The 21,604-nt window shown below is 43.6% G+C and overlaps 1 protein-coding gene and 1 long non-coding RNA gene across 3 annotated transcripts in view; both read right to left on the bottom strand.

Moving 5' to 3' along the window:
• Positions 1-17,878, bottom strand: part of LOC147024449 (uncharacterized) — an 80,144-nt gene extending 62,266 nt beyond the window's left edge. Inside the window, exons 1-3 of the mRNA XM_085887031.1 lie at positions 17,841-17,878; positions 12,961-17,059; positions 11,076-11,427 (exon numbers count right to left, since the gene is read on the bottom strand). Coding sequence (XP_085743157.1) covers positions 11,076-11,427; positions 12,961-17,059; positions 17,841-17,878 — 4,489 coding nt within the window. The remainder of the gene's footprint in view (positions 1-11,075; positions 11,428-12,960; positions 17,060-17,840) is intronic.
• Positions 4,466-11,069, bottom strand: LOC147024450 (uncharacterized). 2 transcript variants are annotated; one of them, XR_015059034.1, is made up of 5 exons: positions 10,186-10,521; positions 9,281-9,442; positions 7,925-8,955; positions 7,454-7,520; positions 4,466-4,746 (listed from the first exon to the last, which is right to left on the bottom strand). It is a non-coding gene; the product is annotated as an uncharacterized LOC147024450 (long non-coding RNA). The 2 variants fall into 2 exon arrangements; XR_015059035.1 differs by lacking the exons at positions 4,466-4,746; positions 7,454-7,520 and adding an exon at positions 10,657-11,069 and having other exon boundaries at positions 7,696-8,955; positions 10,186-10,252.
• Positions 17,879-21,604: the final 3,726 nt, after the last annotated feature.

Below are 21,604 nucleotides of genomic sequence, written 5' to 3'. Positions count from 1 at the left end.
AAAAGGCATTACTCTTCAACACACCATTGTTGAATAGACTTTATTGTTAACAACGTAAAATATATTCATCGGCCCTGAAATTTTGAGTAGGCCTCAACTACCCAGAGTTACAGCTGAAGCTCAATAGCCATCAACTTTGCAGCAGATTCCACAACTGTCGACATTCGCAACCCACATCCAGGCTCGCTACGCCAGTCCAATTCTTTTTCGGAACTCGCATTGTGGAAGCAAACAGCCTGCGATTGCTGGCGCTCCCAGCACCTCTTTCTGAGTCCGTCGAGTTATTTTGTGGTCCTTCAATATACTCAGATATGTTTTACAATTTGGAGATTTACAGTTGTATAAAAACTTTCATTCTATATTTATAACATCGAAACTAATTTTACGGATGAATATAGCCTTCACTTCCTGAAAGGGGGGGACAAAACAAAATGAAAGACGTGTGTAAATGTCACCCCTTGTCACCTCCATCACCCGCACCCCCCGCCCACACACACACACACACACACACACACACACACACACACACACACACACACACACACACACACACACACACACACACACACACACACACACACACACACACACTATCAAAACAATTTCCAGGCATCATTGACTGTGTCGACTTTACTGAAGAAAAGATGAATAAAGAAAATTATGCTGAATGTGATGTCTGTGAAGGAAAATCGTGCAGAAATGTTTCCTTTAAATGGGGATTCATGGTCAGGTTTTCAGCCAAACCCGAGAAGGTGTTTGGTTGGACTCAAACTGGACCATACCCCAGAATATTTTGTGTTGTGTCCATTGAATGAGATTTCATTCAATGAAAAATATTCAAGGAGACTGGAAGATATGATGTTTCGTAGCAAGAAGCGTTATTTTAAAACACTACATGTACAAATGTTACCCGATTTTCTTTATCTTCTTGGACCTTTCATTTTGACAGTGCAGCCTCATGAGTGTGCGAAAGTCTGAAGCCTCGGCCTTGCGTCAGGTGTGCTTGAATCTTCTTCATTTATTTGATATTTTCCGGATGTAAATGAACACTCGTTTTACTCTACTCGTGTTACACATTATGTGCATCAAATTTTTATCTCCCTGTGCCTGATATTTATTGTTATTTTAAAAAAAGTTTCTGTGCACCACCCTTGAGGCCCGGTTGCAAGTCACCGTCTACATTTTATGACTCTGTTATGAAAAATAGACCAAAGTGAACACACACTCATGTTAAAAGATTGGCCGTAAATCGTTCTTGTGAAGGGAGACAGACAAATACACACTGTGTTTTATATGGGTAGATTGATTTATTGATGAGTTTGCAATTTCAGAAATACAACATTCAGTTCAGTAAAGGTCAATATTCATAATGCTTTGGTGAACAGTTTGTGTGAATGGCGATTAAGGATGGTCGATATCTTGAAAGGGAGGTGGAGATGAAAATATGGAAATGATAAAATGAAAGGATGAATAAAATCAGCTGATATAATGATGGAGGTGTTGGATGAAGACAATCCTGTTGAAGAGCATTACGACAAGACAGAGAACATTCAAATGAATATATGAGTTCTGGGACAACCCAATTTAACATTGAAGTCAATGGGGAATATGGAAAAACTATGTGATCACCCTCCAAAAATATCGTGTCAATTTCTCCCACTTTCAAGTAAGCCGGATGGATATTAATTCAATTACTTATTCACAAATATTAAGATGATATTTTATTATTTTATCAAGTAAGTAGCCCTATTTGTTGGTTGAATAATATAAATAATTCTCATCCTCAATAGCCACTCCAACACACAACCCACCCCATGCACACCCTTCCATCCCTTCGTCACACAACCTCTCGATTGGAGTTCTGGTGTAAAAAGTGTGAAACATATTTATTGACTATATCCCACCACACTTCCAAATCGACAGCACCAAAATTAATTCCATAAAATTGTCTGAAAAGAAAATAATTAATTTCATCTCTGTTCCATTTTTCTTGCTTGATTATTAATTAATATTCGAGCAAATACAACCTGTCACTTCAAGGGAGAGAGAGAGAGAGAGGAAAGCGGTGGGGGGGGGGGGAGAGAAGAAAGAGGTTGGTAGGAGAGAGCAAACAAGGACAAATGTGTCCAAGAGCCTCATCATTCCACCAGTCAATAAAGGTTTTGTCTTCACCAGAAGAAGAACAACAACAAGAAGAAGAACAACGCAGAGCTCTCTTAGAGCCAGCATTCGCAATGCGAGACGCGGCTAATAAGGCCAAAGCGCTGTGATATTAACCCCCCGGGGATCTTTGACTGGTCGAAGGTTAAACATGACCATCACCGCCGTGCCTCAACACAGAGCACCAATTCCTGTGTGTTTTGTATTTTCCGGCGATGGCCCCGCTTCACACAGGGGTGACAAAGGTTTCATTGGCTCATATTGTGTCCTCCTGAACCAGATAATATGGAGAACCGACTAAAGTACAACACAATGACTGCAGTCAGTCATGATGATAAGGGTCCTGTTCCTGCTGGAATCCCTCAACAACGTGCTGTTCCTGTTGTTGTTGCTGCTGCAGTCAGTCATCACAGCGAGGCTTCTGTTCCTATGGGAACCCCTCAACAATGTGCTGTTTCTGTTGTTGCTGCTGCAGTCAGTCATCACAGCGAGGCTTCTGCTTCTTTTGGGGGATTTTTTCATGATGTGTTATATTTTTGCATTTTGTATTAAAAAAAAAATTCTGTATTTTGTACAGGGTGTCACAAAAGTCACCTCAGGATTTAGAAATGAAATAACATTTGTTTTTTAATAATTTATTATTATTTTTCTACCAAAAGAAAATTTACAAAATGGAGATAAATTTGCTTTATTTATGAAAAATGATGGAGCTTAGAGTTGTATAAAAGTTGCCTAAAAAGGCAACACATCTTGAGTTTAACGATTTTGTCACTTGGAAATACATTTTCTCTTGCGTTTGAGTGTGCCCATCTTCTTGGGAAGTCACATTCCCCTCGCTCACATCGTCGAGCTCAGTCACTCAGCCTTTCCTGTCCCGCAAGCCAGGTGGCTTCATTGTGGTTGTACAGCTTTGGACCTGGTCGAGGTTCCAGTAGGCCCGTAGGCCGATAGAAGATAAAGCTACCCGTTGGGCTGCAGGGCTGATTTTCAACAACCAATTTCTGGAACAGAGCAGATGGGCGAAATGGAATGACAATTCTCGTGAACATTTTGTCACTTGGAAAGACATTTTCTCTTGCGTTCGAGTGTGCCCATCCAGGGAAGTCACATTCCCCTCGCTCACATCGTCGAGCTCAGTCACTAAGCCTTTCCTGTCCCGCAAGCCAGGTGGCTTCATTGTGGTTGTACAGCTTTGGACCTGGTCGAGGTTCCAGTAGGCCCGTAGGCCGATAGAAGATAAAGCTACCCGTTGGGCTGCATGGCTGATTTTCAACAACCAATTTCGGGAACAGAGCAGATGGACAAAATGGAATGACAATTCTCGTGAACATGAACACAATCATTACGTTGATTTATGGATTTCCAAGTTCTGGTTCTATCTCGTAAGAGTCGTAGGACTCAATTTCAAAACCTAAATAGGAGGATCAACTCTATTTTCGGCTTCACGGAGACGGGCTCTTTCGACAGCATTTTCCATAACAGCGGGCACTAACTCTGGCTGCAGCCCTCGAATTTCTGGACAGCTGTTGTCGTTGAGCTGCTGAATTGTATGGGGCTCATTGATGTATACATCCTCCTTTATTCCTGACCCATATTGCTGAAAACGTTGAATCAACCGATGAATCATGAAATCTGAAGGTGGTTTTCTGGCATTGAAGTGTCGGCAGTCTGCTCTTTGGGTGAGAATAATTGATCAAAGAAATTTAAAATAAAATTCCACGATTTTGGTTCTTTGTTCAGGTGTGAATTTTCCATGGGTAATTTCCAAATGTTAATCCAAATTCTGAAATGAAAAAAAAAACAAATTATTAACAAACATAAATGTTATTTAATTTCTAAATCCCGAGTTGACTTTTGGGACACCCTGTATAAGTTTTTATTTTTGTGTTTTGTATGTTGTTTTTTTTTTGTATTTTGTATAAGTAGTTTTCTTGGGGGGAAGGGTGGATTTTGGAGAGGTTTTTTTTTTGCATTTTGTATCAATAGTTCCCCCCCACAACCCCCCATTTTGTATCAATAGTTCCCCCCCCGCAACCCCCCATTTTGTATCAATAGTTCCCCCACCCCCATTTTGTATCAATTGTTCCCCCACCCCCATTTTGTATCAATTGTTCCCCCACCCCCATTTTGTATGAATAGTTTTTTATTTTTTTTTTGTATTTTGAATAAGTAGTTTTTTTTTTTTTTTTGCATTTTGTACAAGTAGCTTCTTCTTATTCAAAAAGTAGCTTTCGGAAGAGCAAGTTGAGCGAATGGATCAGCCAAAACCATTACAAGGGTGTGTAATAGACAAATCCAAGAAGCCAAACACGCATGCATGTGGTGGGCAGGGTGGACAAGTTGCTGCTGGATATTTCCTGCTGACACCATGGTGTTTCTGGTCAAAATTCTAGCACTTTTGTTTGCTGCGTGCTTTTTTTGCTTCACTTGTTCAATGAAGAAGAGTTTTTCCTTTTTTTTCATCAGCTGTTCTTGTTGCTGCTTCAGCCGTTACTCTTCTTTCCAATTATGACACCACTCGGGTACATTCTGCTCACGTTCTTGCTGTTGATTCAGTTTCAAAGTCGATCAAGATCATGACATCAGCTGAAAGGGAAGAAGGAAAAAGTGAAAGATAACGTTGGAGTGTAAATGTGTTTGTACAGTCACAAAGTCTCGCACGTTGGTCGCTGCAGCAAACACCGAGTGTTGATTGCTCCAGTTGCTTTCACAAGTGACAGACCTGAATGGCATTGATATTATATGGATTAGGGAGAAACCTCACCTGCCTGATGTATTCAATTGAATTATTAAAAACTCTTCACTCAGTATTATTAAGTTGTCATCATGATATTTTGAATAAGGAAGTGACAGATTGAAAAACTTGGACTCAAAAAGTGTGCAAATAATTAAATAATGTGATTCGAGTGTAAATGGTACCTGTCGTAAAGGAGATTGTTTTTTATTTGAAAATTTTTGGATCAGCTATTTGTAATAGTTTGATATTTCTTCTCATATTCCTGGAGCACTGAAATGTGGGAGCGAATGAATCAGGACCAAACATCGGATCTTCTTCCTCAGCAGGTATTACAATAACGTCTTCTGCACGCATCAACAAAAGGAAGTCAAAAACACCCAATTGCACTGTCATCAGAATCTCTGTCATTATCATGCCTTTCAACACAACACGGTGGTAGTACCACAAGAGTGGTAGGCTCTTGACAGAGGAGTCTGAAGTGAAGGCCCGCTGGGCCGGTTACTTTGAGCGGTTGTACCAGGCTGATCCCCCAGCTGTCGAATTGGATGTCAAGGGTGTTACAATCCCTGTTGCTGACCCTCGAATCAACTGTGGTCCACCATCGCTTGTGGAAACACGGGCTGCGGTGAACCAGTTGAAACGGGGCAAAGCTCCAGGGATCTGTGACATCCATGCTGAACTTCTCAAGGCTGGTGGAAATGCTGCACTCGTGTCGTTGCATGCAGTTTTGTGCTCTGCCTGGAACACAGGCATCATCCCAACTGACTGGAAGAGGGGCCTTGTTGTCCCTCTCTGGAAAGGGAAGGGTGATCGCCAAGACTGCAACAACTACCGAGGGGTGACGCTGCTCTCAGTGCCGGGCAAGGTCTTTGCTCGGATAATTCTTGATAGGGTTCGCCACCATCTGCTTGAGCACCAGCGTCCAGAGCAGTCAGGCTTTACACCAAAGAGGTCAACGATTGACCGTATCCTTGCACTTCGTGTCCTCACCGAACGCAGACGAGAGTTTCGGCAGGGGCTGCTTGCAGCCTATGTTGATCTCTGTAAAGCGTTCGATTCAGTGAATCGGGATGTCCTCTGGAGGATTCTTGGTCTTCGTGGGGTGCCACCGAAACTGATCGATCTGATGTCTGAACTCTACTCTGGTACTGAGAGTGCTGTGAAGTGTGGTGGTACCATCTCTGACTTATTTCCAGTTGTTACTGGAGTTCGTCAGGGATGTGTACTTGCCCCCACACTTTTCAGCACTTGTATGGACTGGATTTTTGGGAGGATGTCGGAGAGATCAAGTTGCGGTGCATCGTTTGGCAATGTCAAGATCTCGGACCTTGATTTTGCAGATGATGCAGTCATCTTTGCGGAGACTTAAGACATCCTCTTGGGGGCCCTGGAGGTGCTGAATGAGGAGTCGGAGCCGTTGGGATTACGGATTTCTTGGGTCAAAACTAAGATCCAGGCTTTCGGTGACATCTTGGATGCTGCTGTCCTGTCTGTGTCTGTTTGTGGTGAGGATGTTGAGGTCGTGGATAGATTCACTTACCTTGGCAGTGATATTCATGTCTCCGCAGGTTGTGAGCCGGAGGTCAATAGACATCTGGGTCGGGCCTGGGGAGTCATGGATTCACTGGATCATGGGGTGTGGCGCTGCCGGTACCTGTGCGGAAGGACGAAAGTCCGAGTCTTCAGGTCCTTGGTACTTCCAGTCTTGCTCTATGGGTGCGAGACTTGGACTTTGACCAAGGATCTGAGACGGAGACTTAATTCCTTTGGTACCGGGTCTCTTCGGAGAATCCTTGGCTATCGCTGGTCGGATTTTGTGTCCAACGAGCGGTTGCTGAGAGAGACTCGGATGAGATTTGTTACCTGCATAGTCCGTGAGCGTCAGCTGCGGCTGTATGGACATGTGGCTCGTTTTCCTGACGCTGATCCTGCTCACCAGATTCTCTCAGCGAGGGAGTCTCATGAGTGGAGGAGGCCAGTGGGCCGACCACGTGCCTCATGGTTGCAGCAGGTTGACCATCATCTCAAGGAGATGGGGATGGGCCTGGCATCTGCCTGGGGGATGGCCAGACGGAGGCCCCTGGAGTACCGGCGGAAAGTGGACGCAGCGACGCGCTGTTCTGGCACATCCCATACCTGACCTGACCAACACAACACGGGAATGAAGAGAATAGCTCCCTACGTATATTTACATCTCTCTCTCTCTCCTTTCCCTCTCCATCGAACCATGATGATCTGCTTTGTGGAAGGCAGCTCGAGTCATCCAAAGCTGATTGAAAGTGAGATTGTAAATATATGGTTTTTCAAACAATTAGTTTTCATGATCATCCAGGTGTACACAATGACTTCTGTAGGGATAAATTTATCGTCATGCCAGACTTCCACCAATTGGAAGATTTGTTTGGAGATTATCGGGTTTTGAGTGCGGTAAAATATTCGTCTGTTCTCAACACTTCTGACGCACAGAAAAATGGGACATGATGCAGGTGAAGAACATGAAGTTCAGACAAAGTTAGGAATCATTAGTTATGCAAGGCAGGAATCTTGGCAACTTACGATCCAACCGACGTGATGATTTCAGATGAGGGGGTGGAGGACGGAATCCGCAATGCTTTTGAGCGGCCTTTGAAAAAACAATAGAAATATGAAAGATTAAATGCATTGATATCTTCATCAGTTTGATAAGTCATTCAGGAAAGGGCACAAAAGCAAATTCACTGAAGGAACAGGTGATCGAGTAAAAACTGAATTTGGTTATTTCATTCAATTGATGGGAGTTCCACTTCTTGTAATTTATCCTTCATCGTGATGGCCATGCCAATTAGTTACCTTTTACTCCAAAATTATAATTACAATTATCTCCAGAATTAAGGATCTCCTTCTTCATCAAAGGAAGTATTAACAACAGAGTCTTGAGAAGATGAAGCACCAACATATCTTGCAACTTAACATATTGATCTTGGGGCTGGCTGTGTTTGCACCCAATATGTTCAAACCAACTTATCCAAAGTATTGAAGAGTGCTTACCTGTTGAATTTCCTGCATATGGTGCAGTGGCCCCTTGACAACACGCTGTTTCTATTGTTCTGTTTCTGCTGTTGCAAGCAATCATCATGATGAGGTTTCTGTTCCTGGTGGACCTTCTCAAAGACTTGCTGTTGTGGATGCTGCTGCCATTCTTGACGGTGAAGCTTGCATTCCTGGGGGAACCTCTGAAAACCATGCTGTTTTTGTTGTTGATGCTTCTGCCAATCCTGACAGTGAGGCTTCTGTTCCTGTGTGAACCCCTTAATAATGTGTTGTTTCTGTTGTTGCTGCTGCAGTAAGTCATCACAGTGAGGCTTCTGTTTCTTGTTGGGGTATTTTTGTATTCTGCATCAACAGTTTTTTTGTGTTCTCCATCAACAGTTTTTTTTTTGTATTCTGCATCAACAGTTTTTTGTTGTTGTATTTTGTATGTCGTTTTTTATTGTATGTGTATTTTTGGGGGGGATTTTGTATGAGTTGTTTTTTTGGGAGGGGGCATTTTGTATCGTTTTGGGTTTTTTGGGGAATTTTGTATCAATAGTTTTTTTGTTTTATTTTGTATCAGTAATTTTTTTGTCTGAAATTTTTGTTGGGGAGGGGGAATTTGTGTGGTTTTTTTTTGTTTTTGTTTTTTTGGAATTTGTGTCGTTTTTTTTTTTTTTTTTTTTGCTTTTTGGGGGAATTTGTGTTTTTTTTTCATTTTGTACAAGTAGCTTGTTGTTATTCAAAAAGTAGCTTCCAGAAGAGCTCGTGGAGCGAATGGATCAGAATGTAATCGACAAATCCAGGAAGCCAAACACGCATGCATGTGGTGGGCAAGTTGGACGACTTGCTGCTGCATGTGTCCTGCTGACACAAAGGTGTCTGCTTCAACTGTTCTATGAAGAAGAGTTTTCTTTTTATTTCATCAGCTGTTCTTATTGCTGCTTCAGCCATTGCTCTTCTTTCCAATTGTGACACCACTCAGTGACATTCTGCTCATGTTGTTCCTGTTGATTCAGTTTCAAAGTCGATCAAGAAGATGACAACAGCTGAAAGGGAAGGAGGAAAGAGTGAAAGATAACGTTGGAGTGTAAATATGTTTGTACAAAGTCACGCACGTTGGTAGCTGCAGCAAACACCGAGGGTTGATTGCTCCAGTTCCCTTCACGTGTGACAGATGTGAATGGCATTGATTATATAGATTAGGGAGAGACCTCACCTGCCTGATGTATTCACTTGAATTATTAAAAACTCTTCACTCAGTATTATTAAGTTCTCACTATGATATTTTGAATAAGGAAGTGACAGATTGAATAACTTGGACACACAAAGTGTGCAAATAATTACATAATGTCATTCGAGTGTTAATGGTACCTGTCGTTCTGGAGATTGGTTTTCATTTCAAAAATTTTGGATCAGCCATTTGAAATAGTTTGATATTTCTTCTCATATTCTTGGAGCACTTAAACGTGGGAGCGAGTGGATCAGGTCCAAACATTGCATCTTCTTCTCCAGCAGGTATTACAATAACGTCTTCTGCACACAACAAAAAAAGTCAAAAATACTCAACAGCACTATCATCATAATCTCTGTCATCATACCTTTCAACACAACACCGGAACGAATAGAAAAGGAGGAGAGGAGATTGGGACGATACTCTGTACATAGCGTTGATGCTGCTTAAGCAGTCTCCTTGGCAATTGGGCACAATCCTTGATCGGTCGCCACTCCGACACAGTATACCAGCATGCTGGCACTCATTTTGCCGACCTCGGAAGGATGACAGGCCGAGTTAACCCCACCTGGTATTAATTCAACAGCTTAGCAGGATTTGAACTCAGGATTCGAGGATCCAAAGACGACCACCCCAACCATTAAGCCAACATCAGGCATCGAATGAATAGAATTTCCACCTATTTACATCTCTCTCCTTTCCCGCTCCATCGAACCATGATGATTTGCTTTGTGGAAGGCAGCTCGAGTCATCCCAAGCTGATTGAAAGTGAGATTGTAAATATATGGTTTTTCAAACAATCAGTCTTTATGATCATCCTTGTGTACACAATGCCTTCCGTATAGATAAATTAATAGTCATGCCAGACTTCAACCAATTTTAAGATTTGTTTGGAGCTTATCTGGTTTTGAGTGCATTAAAATATTCGTCTGTTCTCAACACTTCTGACGTACAGAAAAATGGGACACGATGCAGGTGAAGAACATGTAGTTCATACAAAGTTAGGAATGATTAGTAATGCAAGGCAGGAATCTTGGCAACTTACGATCCAACCGACGTGATGATTTCAGATGAGGGGGTGGAGGAGGGAATCCACAACGCTTGCGAGGTGCCTTTGAAAAAACACAATGGAAATATGAAAGATTAAATATATTGATATCTTCTTCAGTTTGATAACTCATTCAGGAAAGGGCACAAAAGCAAATGCACTGAAGGAACAGGTAATCGAGGAAAAGGTGAATTTGGTTATTTCATTCAATTGAGGGGAGTTACACTTCCTGTTATTTATCCTGCATGGTGATGGCCATGCCAATTAGTCACCTTTTACTCCAAAATTATAATTACAATCATCTCCAGAATTAAGGATCTCCTTCTTCATCAAAGGAAGTATTAACAACAGTCTTGAGAAGATGAAGCACCAACATATCTTGCAACTTAACATATTGATCTTGGAGCGAGCTGTGTTTGCACCCAATATGGTGATCCCAACTTTTTCAAAGTATTGAAGAGTGCTTACCTGTTGAATATCTTGCAGATGGTGCAGTGGCGCTTCGACAACATGCGGTTTCTCTTGTTCCTTTTTCTGCTGTTGCAAGCAATCATCATGGTGAGGTTTCTGTTCCAGGTGGAACTTCTCAAAGACTTGCTGTTGTGGATGCTGCCGCCAGTCATTACGGTGAGGCTTGAATTCCTGGTGGAACCTCTGAAAACCGTGCTGTTGTTGTTGACGATGCTGTTGCCAGTCATTATGGTGAGGCCTGAATTCCTGTTGGTACATCTGAAAACTGTGCTGTTTCTGTTTTTGATGCTGCTGCCAGTCATAATGATAAGGCTTGTGTTCCCGGTGACGCTCCTCAAAACTGTCCTGTTTTTGTTTTTGATGCTGCCACCAGTGATTACGGTGAGGCTTCTGTCCCTGATAGAAGCTCTCAAAACCATGCGGTTGTTCTCCCTGTTCTTGCTGTCTCTGTTCTTCTCTCTGTTCTTGCCATCTCTGTTCTCGCCGTCTCTGGACTTCTTCCTGTCCTCGCTGTCTCTGTTCCTCCTGTTCTCGTCGTCTCTGTTCTTCTTGCGGTTCTCTCCTCTGTTCTTCTGGCTGTTGTCTCCATTGTGCATTTCTTTTAATTTCCAACTTTTTCTCTCTTTGCTTTTGTAATTTTTGCTTTCTCTTTTCTTCCCTTCTTTCCTTCAAATCTTCTTCTATTTTCCACAGTTCTTCCAGTTCTCGCCGTCTCTGTTCTTCTACCTGTTCTCGCCGTCTCTGTTCTTCTCCCTGTTGTCCCTGTCTCTGTTCTTCATCCGATTCTATCCATCTCTGTTGTTCTTCCTGCTCTTGCTGTCTCTGTTCTTCTTCCTGTTCTCGCTGTCTCTGAGCTTCTTCCTGTTCTCGCTGTCTCTGTTCTTCTTCCTGCTCTCGCTGTCTCTGTTCGCGCTGTCTCTGTTCTTCTTCCTGTTCTCGCTGTCTCTGTTCTCGTCGTCTGTGTTCTTCTCCCTGTTCTCGTCGTCTCTGTCCTTGCTGTTCTCTCCTCTGTACTTCTTGCTGTTGTCTCCATTGTGTATTTCTATTAATTTCCTCCTTTTTCTCTCTTTGCTTTTGTAATTTTTGCTTTCTCTTTTCTTTCCTTCTTTCCTTCAAATCTTCTTCTATTTTCCACAGTTCTTCCAGTTCTCGCCGACTCTGTTCTTCTACCTGTTCTCGCTGTCTCTGTTCTTCTTCCTGTTCTCGCTGTCTCTGTTCTTCTACTTCCTGTTCTCGCTGTCTCTGTTTTTCTTCTTCCTGTTCTCGCTTTCTCTGTTCTTCTTGCTGCTCTCGCTGTCTCTGTTCTTCCTGTTCTCGCTGTCTCTGTTCTTCTTCCTGTTCTCTCCTCTGTTGTTCTTGCTGTTGGCGCCATTGTGTATTTCTTTTAATTTCCAACTTTTTCTCTCTTTGCTTTTGTAATTTTTGCTTTCTCTTTTCTTCCCTTCTTTCCTTCAAATCTTCTTCGATTTTCCACAGTTCTTCCAGTTCTCGCCGTCTCTGTTCTTCTACCTGTTCTCGCCGTCTTTGTTCTTCTTTATGTTGTCCCTGTCTCTGTTCTTCATCCGGTTCTATCCATCCCTGTTGTTCTTCCTGTTCTTGCTGTCTCTGTTCTTCTTCCTGTTCTCGCTGTCTCTGTTCTTCTTCCTGTTCTCGCTGTCTCTGTTCTTCTTCCTGTTCTCGCTGTCTCTGTTCTTCTTCCTGTTCTCGCTGTCTCTGTTCTTCTTCCTGTTCTCGCTGTCTCTGTTCTTCCTGTTCTCGCTGTCTTTGTTCTTGTCGTCTCTCTTCTTCTACCTGTTCTCTCCTCTGTTCTTCTTGTTGTTGTCTCCATTGTGTGTTTCTTTTAATTTCCTCCTTTTTCTCTTTTTGCTTTTGTAATTTTTGCTTTCTCTTTTCTTTCCTTCTTTCCTTCAAATCTTCTTCTATTTTCCATAGTTCTTCCAGTTCTCGCTGTCTCTGTTCTTCCTGTTCTCGCTGTCTCTGTTCTTCCTGTTCTCGCTGTCTTTGTTCTTCCTGTTCTCGCTGTCTCTGTTCTTCCAGTTCTCGCTGTCTCTGTTCTTCCAGTTCTCGCTGTCTCTGTTCTTCCAGTTCTCGCTGTCTCTGTTCTTCCTGTTCTCGCTGTCTCTGTTCTTCCTGTTCTCGCTGTCTCTGTTCTTCTTCCTGTTCTCGCTGTCTCTTTTCTTCCTGTTCTCGCTGTCTCTTTTCTTCCTGTTCTCGCTGTCTCTGTTCTTCCTGTTCTCGCTGTCTCTGTTCTTCCAGTTCTCGCTGTCTCTGTTCTTCCAGTTCTCGCTGACTCTGTTCTTCTTCCTGTTCTCGCTGTCTCTGTTCTTCCTGTTCTCGCTGTCTCTGTTCTTCTTCCTGTTCTCGCTGTCTCTGTTCTTCTTCCTGTTCTCGCTGTCTCTGTTCTTCTTCCTGTTCTCGCTGTCTCTGTTCTTGTCGTCTCTCTTCTTCTTCCTGTTCTCTCCTCTGTTCTTCTTGATTTTGTCTCCATTGTGTGTTTCTTTTAATTTCCTCCTTTTTCACTTTTTGCTTTTGTAATTTTTGCTTTCTCTTTTCTTTCCTTCTTTCCTTCAAATCTTCTTCTATTTTCCATAGTTCTTCCAGTTCTCGCTGTCTCTGTTCTTCCTGTTCTCGCTGTCTCTGTTCTTCTTCCTGTTCTCGCTGTCTCTGTTCTTCTTCCTGTTCTCGCTGTCTCTGTTCTTCCTGTTCTCGCTGTCTCTGTTCTTCCTGTTCTCGCTGTCTCTGTTCTTCCTGTTCTCGCTGTCTCTGTTCTTCCTGTTCTCGCTGTCTCTGTTCTTCAAGTTCTCGCTGTCTCTGTTCTTCCAGTTCTCGCTGTCTCTGTTCTTCCAGTTCTCGCTGTCTCTGTTCTTCCTGTTCTCGCTGTCTCTCTTCTTCCTGTTCTCGCTGTCTCTGTTCTTCTTCCTGTTCTCGCTGTCTCTTTTCTTCCTGTTCTCGCTGTCTCTGTTCTTCCTGTTCTCGTTGTCTCTGTTCTTCCAGTTCTCGCTGTCTCTGTTCTTCCAGTTCTCGCTGGCTCTGTTCTTCTTCCTGTTCTCGCTGTCTCTGTTCTTCCTGTTCTCGCTGTCTCTCTTCTTCTTCCTGTTCTCGCTGTCTCTGTTCTTCTTCCTGTTCTCGCTGTCTCTGTTCTTCCTGTTCTCGCTGTCTCTGTTCTTGTCGTCTCTCTTCTTCTTCCTGTTCTCTCCTCTGTTCGTCTTGCTTTTGTCTCCATTGTGTGTTTCTTTTAATTTCCTCCTTTTTCTCTTTTTGCTTTTGTAATTTTTGCTTTCTCTTTTCTTTCCTTCTTTCCTTCAAATCTTCTTCTATTTTCCATAGTTCTTCCAGTTCTCGCTGTCTCTGTTCTTCCTGTTCTCGCTGTCTCTGTTCTTCCTGTTCTCGCTGTCTCTGTTCTTCCTGTTCTCGCTGTCTCTGTTCTTCCTGTTCTCGCTGTCTCTGTTCTTCCTGTTCTCGCTTTCTCTGTTCTTTCAGTTCTCGCTGTCTCTGTTCTTCCTGTTCTCGCTGTCTCTGTTCTTCCTGTTCTCGCTGTCTCTGTTCTTCTTCCTGTTCTCGCTGTCTCTGTTCTTCTTCCTGTTCTCGCTGTCTCTGTTCTTCCTGTTCTCGCTGTCTCTGTTCTTCCAGTTCTCGCTGTCTCTGTTCTTCTTCCTGTTCTCGCTGTCTCTGTTCTTCTTCCTGTTCTCGCTGTCTCTGTTCTTCTTCCTGTTCTCGCTGTCTCTGTTCTTCTTCCTGTTCTCGCTGTCTCTGTTCTTCTTCCTGTTCTCGCTGTCTCTGTTCTTCTTCCTGTTCTCGCTGTCTCTGTTCTTCTTCCTGTTCTCGCTGTCTCTGTTCTTCTTCCTGTTCTCGCTGTCTCTGTTCTTCTTCCTGTTCTCGCTGTCTATGTTCTTCTTCCTGTTCTCGCTGTCTCTGTTCTTCTTCCTGCTCTCGCTGTCTCTGTTCTTCTTCCTGTTCTCGCTGTCTCTGTTCTTCTTCCTGTTCTCGCTGTCTCTGTTCTTCTTCCTGTTCTTGCTGTCTCTGTTCTTCTTCCTGTTCTCGCTGTCTCTCTTCTTCCTGTTCTCGCTGTCTCTCTTCTTCCTGTTCTCGCTGTCTCTCTTCTTCCTGTTCTCGCTGTCTCTCTTCTTCCTGTTCTCGCTGTCTCTCTTCTTCCTGTTCTCGCTGTCTCTGTTTTTCTTCTTCCTGTTCGCGCTGTCTCTGTTCTTCTTCCTGTTCTCGATGTCTCTGTTCTTCTTCCTGTTCTCGCTGTGTCTGTTCTTCCTGTTCTCGCTGTCTCTGTTCTTGTCCTTTCTGTTCATCTTGCTGTTGTCTCCGTTGTGTATTTCTTTTCATTTCCTCCTTTTTCTCTCTTTGCCGATGTAATTTTTGCTTTCTCTTTTCCTTCCTCCTTTTCTTCAAATCTTCTTCTATTTTCCATCGTTCTTCCAGTTCTCGCCATCTCTGTTCTTTCTGGTCTCCCTGTCTCTGTGCTTCTTCCTGTTCTCGCTGTCTCTGTTCTTCTTCCTGCTCTCGCTGTCTCTGTTCTTCTTCCTGCTCTCGCTGTCTCTGTTCTTCTACCTGGTCTCTCTGTCTCTTTTCTTCTGCCTGTTCTCGCTGTCTATGTTCTTCTTCTTTCTGTTCTCGTTGTCTCTGTTCTTCATCCTGTTCTCGCTGTCTCTGTTCTTCTTCCTGTTCTTGCTGTATCTGTTGTACTTCTTCCTGTTCTCGCTGTCTCTGTTGTTCGTCTTCATGTTCTCGCTGTCTCTTTTCTTCCTGTTCTCCCTGTCTCTGTTCTTCTTCCTGTTCTTGCTGTCTCTGTTCCTCTTCCTGTTCTCGCTGTCCCTGTTGTACTTCTTCCTGTTCTCGCTGTCTCTGTTCTTCCTGTTCTCGCTGTCTCTGTTCCTCTTCCTGTTCTCGCTGTCCATGTTGTACTTCTTCCTGTTCTCGCTGTCTTTGTTCTTCTTCCTGTTCTCGCTGTCTCTGTTCTTCCTGTTCTCGCTGTCTCTGTTCTTCTTCCTGTTCTCGCTGTCTCTTTTCTTCTTCCTGTTCTCGCGGTCTCTGTTCATCTTCCTGTTCTCGCTGTCTCTGTTCTTCTTCCTGTTCTCGCTGTCTCTGTTCTTCTTCCTGTTCTCGCTGTCTCTGTTCTTCTTCCTGTTCTCGCTGTCTCTTTTCTTCTTCCTGTTCTCGCTGTCTCTGTTCATCTTCCTGTTCTCGCTGTCTCTGTTCTTCTTCCTGTTCTCGCTGTCTCTGTTCTTCTTCCTGTTCTCGCTGTCTCTGTTTTTCTTCCTGTTCTCGCTGTCTCTCTTCTTCCTGTTCTCGCTGTCTCTCTTCTTCCTGTTCTTGCTGTCTCTCTTCTTCCTGTTCTCGCTGTCTCTGTTCTTCCTGTTCTCGCTGTCTCTGTTCTTCTTCCTGTTCTCGCTGTCTCTGTTCTTCCAGTTGTCGCTGTCTCTGTTCTTCTTCCTGTTCTCGCTGTCTCTGTTCTTCTTCCTGTTCTCGCTGTCTTTCTTCTTCTTCCAGTTCTCGCTGTCTCTGTTCTTCCAGTTCTTGCTGTCTCTGTTCTTCTTCCTGTTCTCGCTGTCTCTGTTCTTCTTCCTGTTCTCGCTGTCTCTGTTCTTCTTCCTGTTCTCGCTGTCTCTGTTCTTCTTCCTGTTCTCGCTGTCTCTGTTCTTCTTCCTGTTCTCGCTGTCTCTGTTCTTCTTCCTGTTCTCGCTGTCTCTGTTCTACTTCCTGTTCTCGCTGTCTCTGTTCTTCCTGTTCTCGCTGTCTCTGTTCTTCCTGTTCTCGCTGTCTCTTTTCTTCTTCCTGTTCTCGCTGTCTCTGTTCTTCTTCCTGTTGTCGCTGTCTCTGTTCTTCTTCCTGTTGTCGCTGTCTCTGTTCTTCTTCCTGTTCTCGCTGTCTCTGTTCTTCTTCCTGTTCTCGCTGTCTCTGTTCTTCCTGTTCTCGCTTTCTCCGTTCTTCCTGTTCTCGCTGTCTCTGTTCTTCCTGTTCTCGCTGTATCTGTTGTTCCTTTATTTTGGTTTCCTCATTGCCTTCTGTTTGCTTTTGTAATTCTTCCTTTTGCTTTGCTTTCTTTCTTTGCCTACATGCTCGTTGTTTTTTGTGGCACAGCTCTTCTTGTTCTCTTTGCTCTTCATCATTTTTCCTCTGCATTTCTGTTTTCATTTCATCTTCCATTTCTCTTTTTCTCTGTTGTTCTTCCTCAATTTTTTTCAGGTTTTCTTTCGGTTTTGTCCATACATCCTCATATCTTTGTTTCACTTCTTTGTCATGCAATGCTTGCTCTTGGAGCTGAGCTAATTGCTGATCCCCATCTCCATTTAATTCCTGCATCTGTACCACTTCCTTTTGTTGAACGTCCTTCAGCAATGGCTGTTCTGTCGTTACCTTTTTTGTCTGTTCACCTTTCTGGCTACATCGCAAACTGCAATAAATAAAGAGAATGCTTGTCAGTTCAAGAAAAATGCATGATTTTGGAAAAGACAAAAAGCATATTCCACACATGTTGCATTGTTACATGAAATAAAACATCGATCGTGCACGTTTAACCTAAACAGGGTTAAAAGGATGGATGTGGAATGATGAAATCAAAACATAAAACAGGAAAATACTTCATTGAGGAACAAAAAAGGAAGAAGACTTTGTTAAGATGAAAAGGTGTGGAAGAAGAAGTAAACCTAATCTGATCTCCCTTTGAGAGGCTCAAACTACATTTGAGTGGTTAAAGTTTTCACCACAATAACAATCCCAGACTATAATTTCACATGAAGCCAAAAAAAAATTATCTGAAAGCAATGGGTCTATTCATAGGGGTGGTAGGATGGCCTGGAGGTCTGCATCCTCACCTTTAAGCTGCCTGGCCTGGGTTTGAATCCTGATCGAGTTATAAACTGTCATCTTGGTGTTTCATGTGCACGGTCATGTATCAATGTGTATGCTGTCCTTTAGATGAACGTTATGCTGACATGTATCTGAAACTGCTTGTCCCTTAAATCCTTTGTTGATGTTCTTTTCTTTTTAATGTCCTAAATTTGCTTCTCGAGGGAATTCGGCCTCGCAACGTCATGAAGGCATGAGTTTTGGTGCTGGAATGCAGGTTTTGGCGGAAAGGTGAGTGATGGAGATTTTCCCTGCAGATTCGAGGGCGAGTCAAGAGCCTCAAAGAGGGGATCCCCTTGATTAGTGGCCAAACTACCAAGAGGTACCGTTGGGGCAATGCCGAGCGATGCCACAGGGTGGGCATGCACTGAAGGGATAAATATGGGTGCTAAAGGAAGCCGGGATGAGATGTGCCTTGGTTCACACTGTGGGTTTTCTCTTTTTGCACAGTCGAAACAGCAGACACATCCTGTTGCTTCAGCGCTTTCCCGACCGAAGCCTGTAGTCCCTCCTGTAATTTTTGAGGTCCTGTCTTCAGCTCTCCTCCACCATGCCTGCTTGCGTGTGAATGGTCCTCAGCACAAGATTGGACTTGTTCCCCACTGAACCACATGTTTTCCTTTGGGATTTGCTTTGCTCAATCGAGCACATCTACGATATCTCGTCTTATTCAGCCAAGGCCAAACGAAGCGAGGTCGAGGTTTGTTCCTGATACCTGAAACACCCAACAACCCACGCCTCGAGAAAACAGACTTTTTGTCATACTGCCTGCATTTTCCATCCAACCATCATGTGACTTTGATTTTAAAATATTATCCATAGGTCTGTGCTCTTAATGTGAAAGTTTTGTGTCTAATTTAAAATCGAATAAAGGTGAAAAAGTGAGGATGGAAGAAAAAAAAACATGAGGGCTTCAACCGACATTCCCCAACATGTTAAGCGATAGTTGTGAATGCCGATTTCTATCTATTATTAACTACACCAACTAATTTGACAGGAAAAGAGGGATGGGCAGTACCTTGCCTTTCAATCAGCCTGTTGGGTTCAGCCAGTGGGCCAATCACACCTGTATGATTATGGGTGTGGTTCACGGTGGCATGTGATCACTGCCCATCACATAACAATAACACTGTTTAATGCAAATTGTTTTCACACACCTGACAAGATATTTCATTGCACAATCCAAATAAAATCTTGAGCATGTAAATATTTATTTTTAAAGTCCAGAAACAGGATATAAAAATCTTTTCCAAATGTAAAAAGGTGAAGGGTTGGTCCACCAAAAACTATGTAAATAAGACAGACATGGTCACAATAAATTATCATGTGAAAACATCACTACATCTTTCTGCATCCATTTGCAATGATAGACTGCATGGTGATAGTTTTTATGAATGAATTTTACCAGTGAAACATTAAATCATACACACAAACACACAAACACACAAACACACAAACACACAAACACACAAACACACACACACACACACACACACACACACACACACACACACACACACACACACACACACACACACACACACACACACACACACACACACACACACACACACGTGTTTGCGGTGATTACGAACTCAATAACTCAAATTGAGAGAGTGAGTGTCTTTTGAACGGACAACCATTATTCAAAGAAAGATGTTGGGATGGTTTCACGTGATAATTTATTGTAACCATCCCTACCTTGTTGACATACTTTTTGGCATTCCATCAATTCATCACTCCTAAAACTTCATTTTCTTTCAAACCTCATTCGCAAATCTTTATTATCCTTCAAACATCATTCCCAAACCTTCATTTTTCAACTCCAGATTCAAAACTTGTTCTCAAACCCTCATTTTACGACAGCTGTAGTCGAACCGCCATCGCAAAACCCTTAATTTCCAACACCTGTGCTCGAATCCCCATTCTAATGCTTCATTTTCAAATACACATTCTCAACTGCAGCTCATGAAACTAATCGAGGCGATGGGATTCATGCCGGAGCAGGTATTTAACACTGAGAAGACGGGATTATTCTGGAAGAGGATGCCAGACCCTCATTCCTTCCAAGCAAGAAATATTGGGATGAAAGGTAGGGTGGTTAAGCATCGTGCTACCCTTCCCTTCTCCATTGTGACAATGCTACAGGTGACTTCATCGTAAAGCTAATGCTGCTTTTCCAATCACTGAATCGCTTCCACACTCACCCTTCCCTCTAATTGTCAGGTCAGGCCAGATCAGATCTGTGACTTGCTGCAGGTATCATCTAAACCTGTACTAACCTGTTCCATGGTCGGGTTGTCGGCAACTAAACCATCTCCCCCACCATGCTTCCTGGTGAGGAGGGTGTTTGGATATGGACACCCAGCAGGATTAAAAACAAAATCTGTCAAAGGGCGGAGGTCCTTGTGAGCCAACGCCATCCATAGCTCTTGCCCAACTGTGCTGCGGACGTCCTCCTGCAGTTGGGTTACTTCTTATTCGGGTGAGCTTGATGGCAGGAATTGCACTCCGGCCACTGTAAAACCCTTCATTCCACAAAACATTCTCAAAGCATAAAAAAATCTGAAAACACACTCCATGGGAATACCTACTGTGCAGCTTCCCTTCGCAGGGCAGCACACCAGATGACGGGATTGGGGCAAAGCCTTCGGGACCCCCAATCTTTGATGGTTGGAGGGAAACCATAGGTTAACATTCCCGGGTCAAATCGTGGGAGAGTGTGTCAGGGTGGTGCTGAGGTGTCGTCCACTAGACGGCGGTCCCTTCGGGTGGGTGCCTGAAATTCCTCTCCTGAAGAGAGGATGATCACCTGTCTCTGTTATCATCTGAGCTCAAGTGTTTGGACATCGGTATTGTCGCACTCTCTGAGATTCTGAGACCGGGTAGTGGTGAAACATGACGGGTGGTTACACCTACTATTGGGCTGCTCGCTCTGATGGTTACCATGCCAAAGGAGTTGCTGTAGATGTGTCCAATAAGCTGATTCCAATGATAATTAATCGAGGTAACACCGGTCAATGAGCGTATTATGAAACTCAGGATTCGTCACTCCTTGGGTGTCATTTCCCTGGTCTCTGTATATGCTCTGACTGAGGCGAGTGATCTCACCGTGAAAGACATTCTATGCCATGCTCGAGTCTGTGCTTGATCAGTGCCCCAGGCAAGATACACTTCTAGTCTTGGGGGATTTCAATGCATCGTCTGGAACTGATAGGGATGGTTATGAGACGTGTCTTGGTCCCCATGGGTCAGGAACTATGAAGCAGAATAGCACAAAGTTCCTTAACTTTGCAAGAAGTCATGGATTTAGGGTGGCTGGTTCACGGTTTCAGAGCTCACAAGCTCATCGCTGGACTTTGTATTCCAACACTGGCGGTGTGGCAAAGGAGATTGACCATGTGTTCGTTGATCGCTGGAGGATGATCCAGAACTGCAGGGTCCACCAGAGTGCTGAGTTCCTCAATACTGACCACCGTATTGTTGTCGCAACTCTTAAGTTGCACCTTAAATTCAGGAGAATGGCACCGTCCCTGTCTCTGCTGGATGTTGGCAAGCTCAAGGATGAGAGGGAAGCTGAGGAGTTTGCGAACAGGCTGAGTGGATATTTGGGGGGACTGGGTGCATTGGGAGATCCTGAAGAGTTGTGGAGTGCCTTCAAGACCACCATCCTTGATGTTGCCGGTGGATGTCTTGGAATTCTCCGTGGGGCGAAGAAGAATTTTCTCTCTCAAGGGATACTGGATACTATTGCCAAGAGTCACAGGGTCAGGTTGAATGATGGAGGTGAGCTGTTCAGGGAATTGAGCATAAATCTGGATGTGTGCTGAAGGTGGGCAAAGAAGGCTGATGTGTGAGTAATCTGGAGGAGTAGAGCATCATCTGTGGTCAATGTATTCTTGTCCTGCTTACAGGGGAATTCACGCATTGCATTCCTCAAAGCCCGTCTCTCGGTGTACTGCCGTTCGAGCGGAGGGTGGTGGGCTCTTGACAGAGGAAAACAAAGTGAAGGCGCGCTGAGCCAGTTACTTTGAGCAGCTGTGCCAGGCTGATCTACCAGCTGTTGAGTTAGATGTAATGGGTGTTACTA

Source organism: Eptatretus burgeri, chromosome 6 (genome assembly GCF_056783735.1).
Source record: "Eptatretus burgeri isolate ZD-2024b chromosome 6, Ebu_testis_v1, whole genome shotgun sequence".
In the NCBI taxonomy this organism is placed as follows: Eukaryota; Metazoa; Chordata; class Myxini; order Myxiniformes; family Myxinidae; genus Eptatretus; species Eptatretus burgeri.
This window is presented reverse-complemented; position numbering and strand designations above follow the sequence as displayed.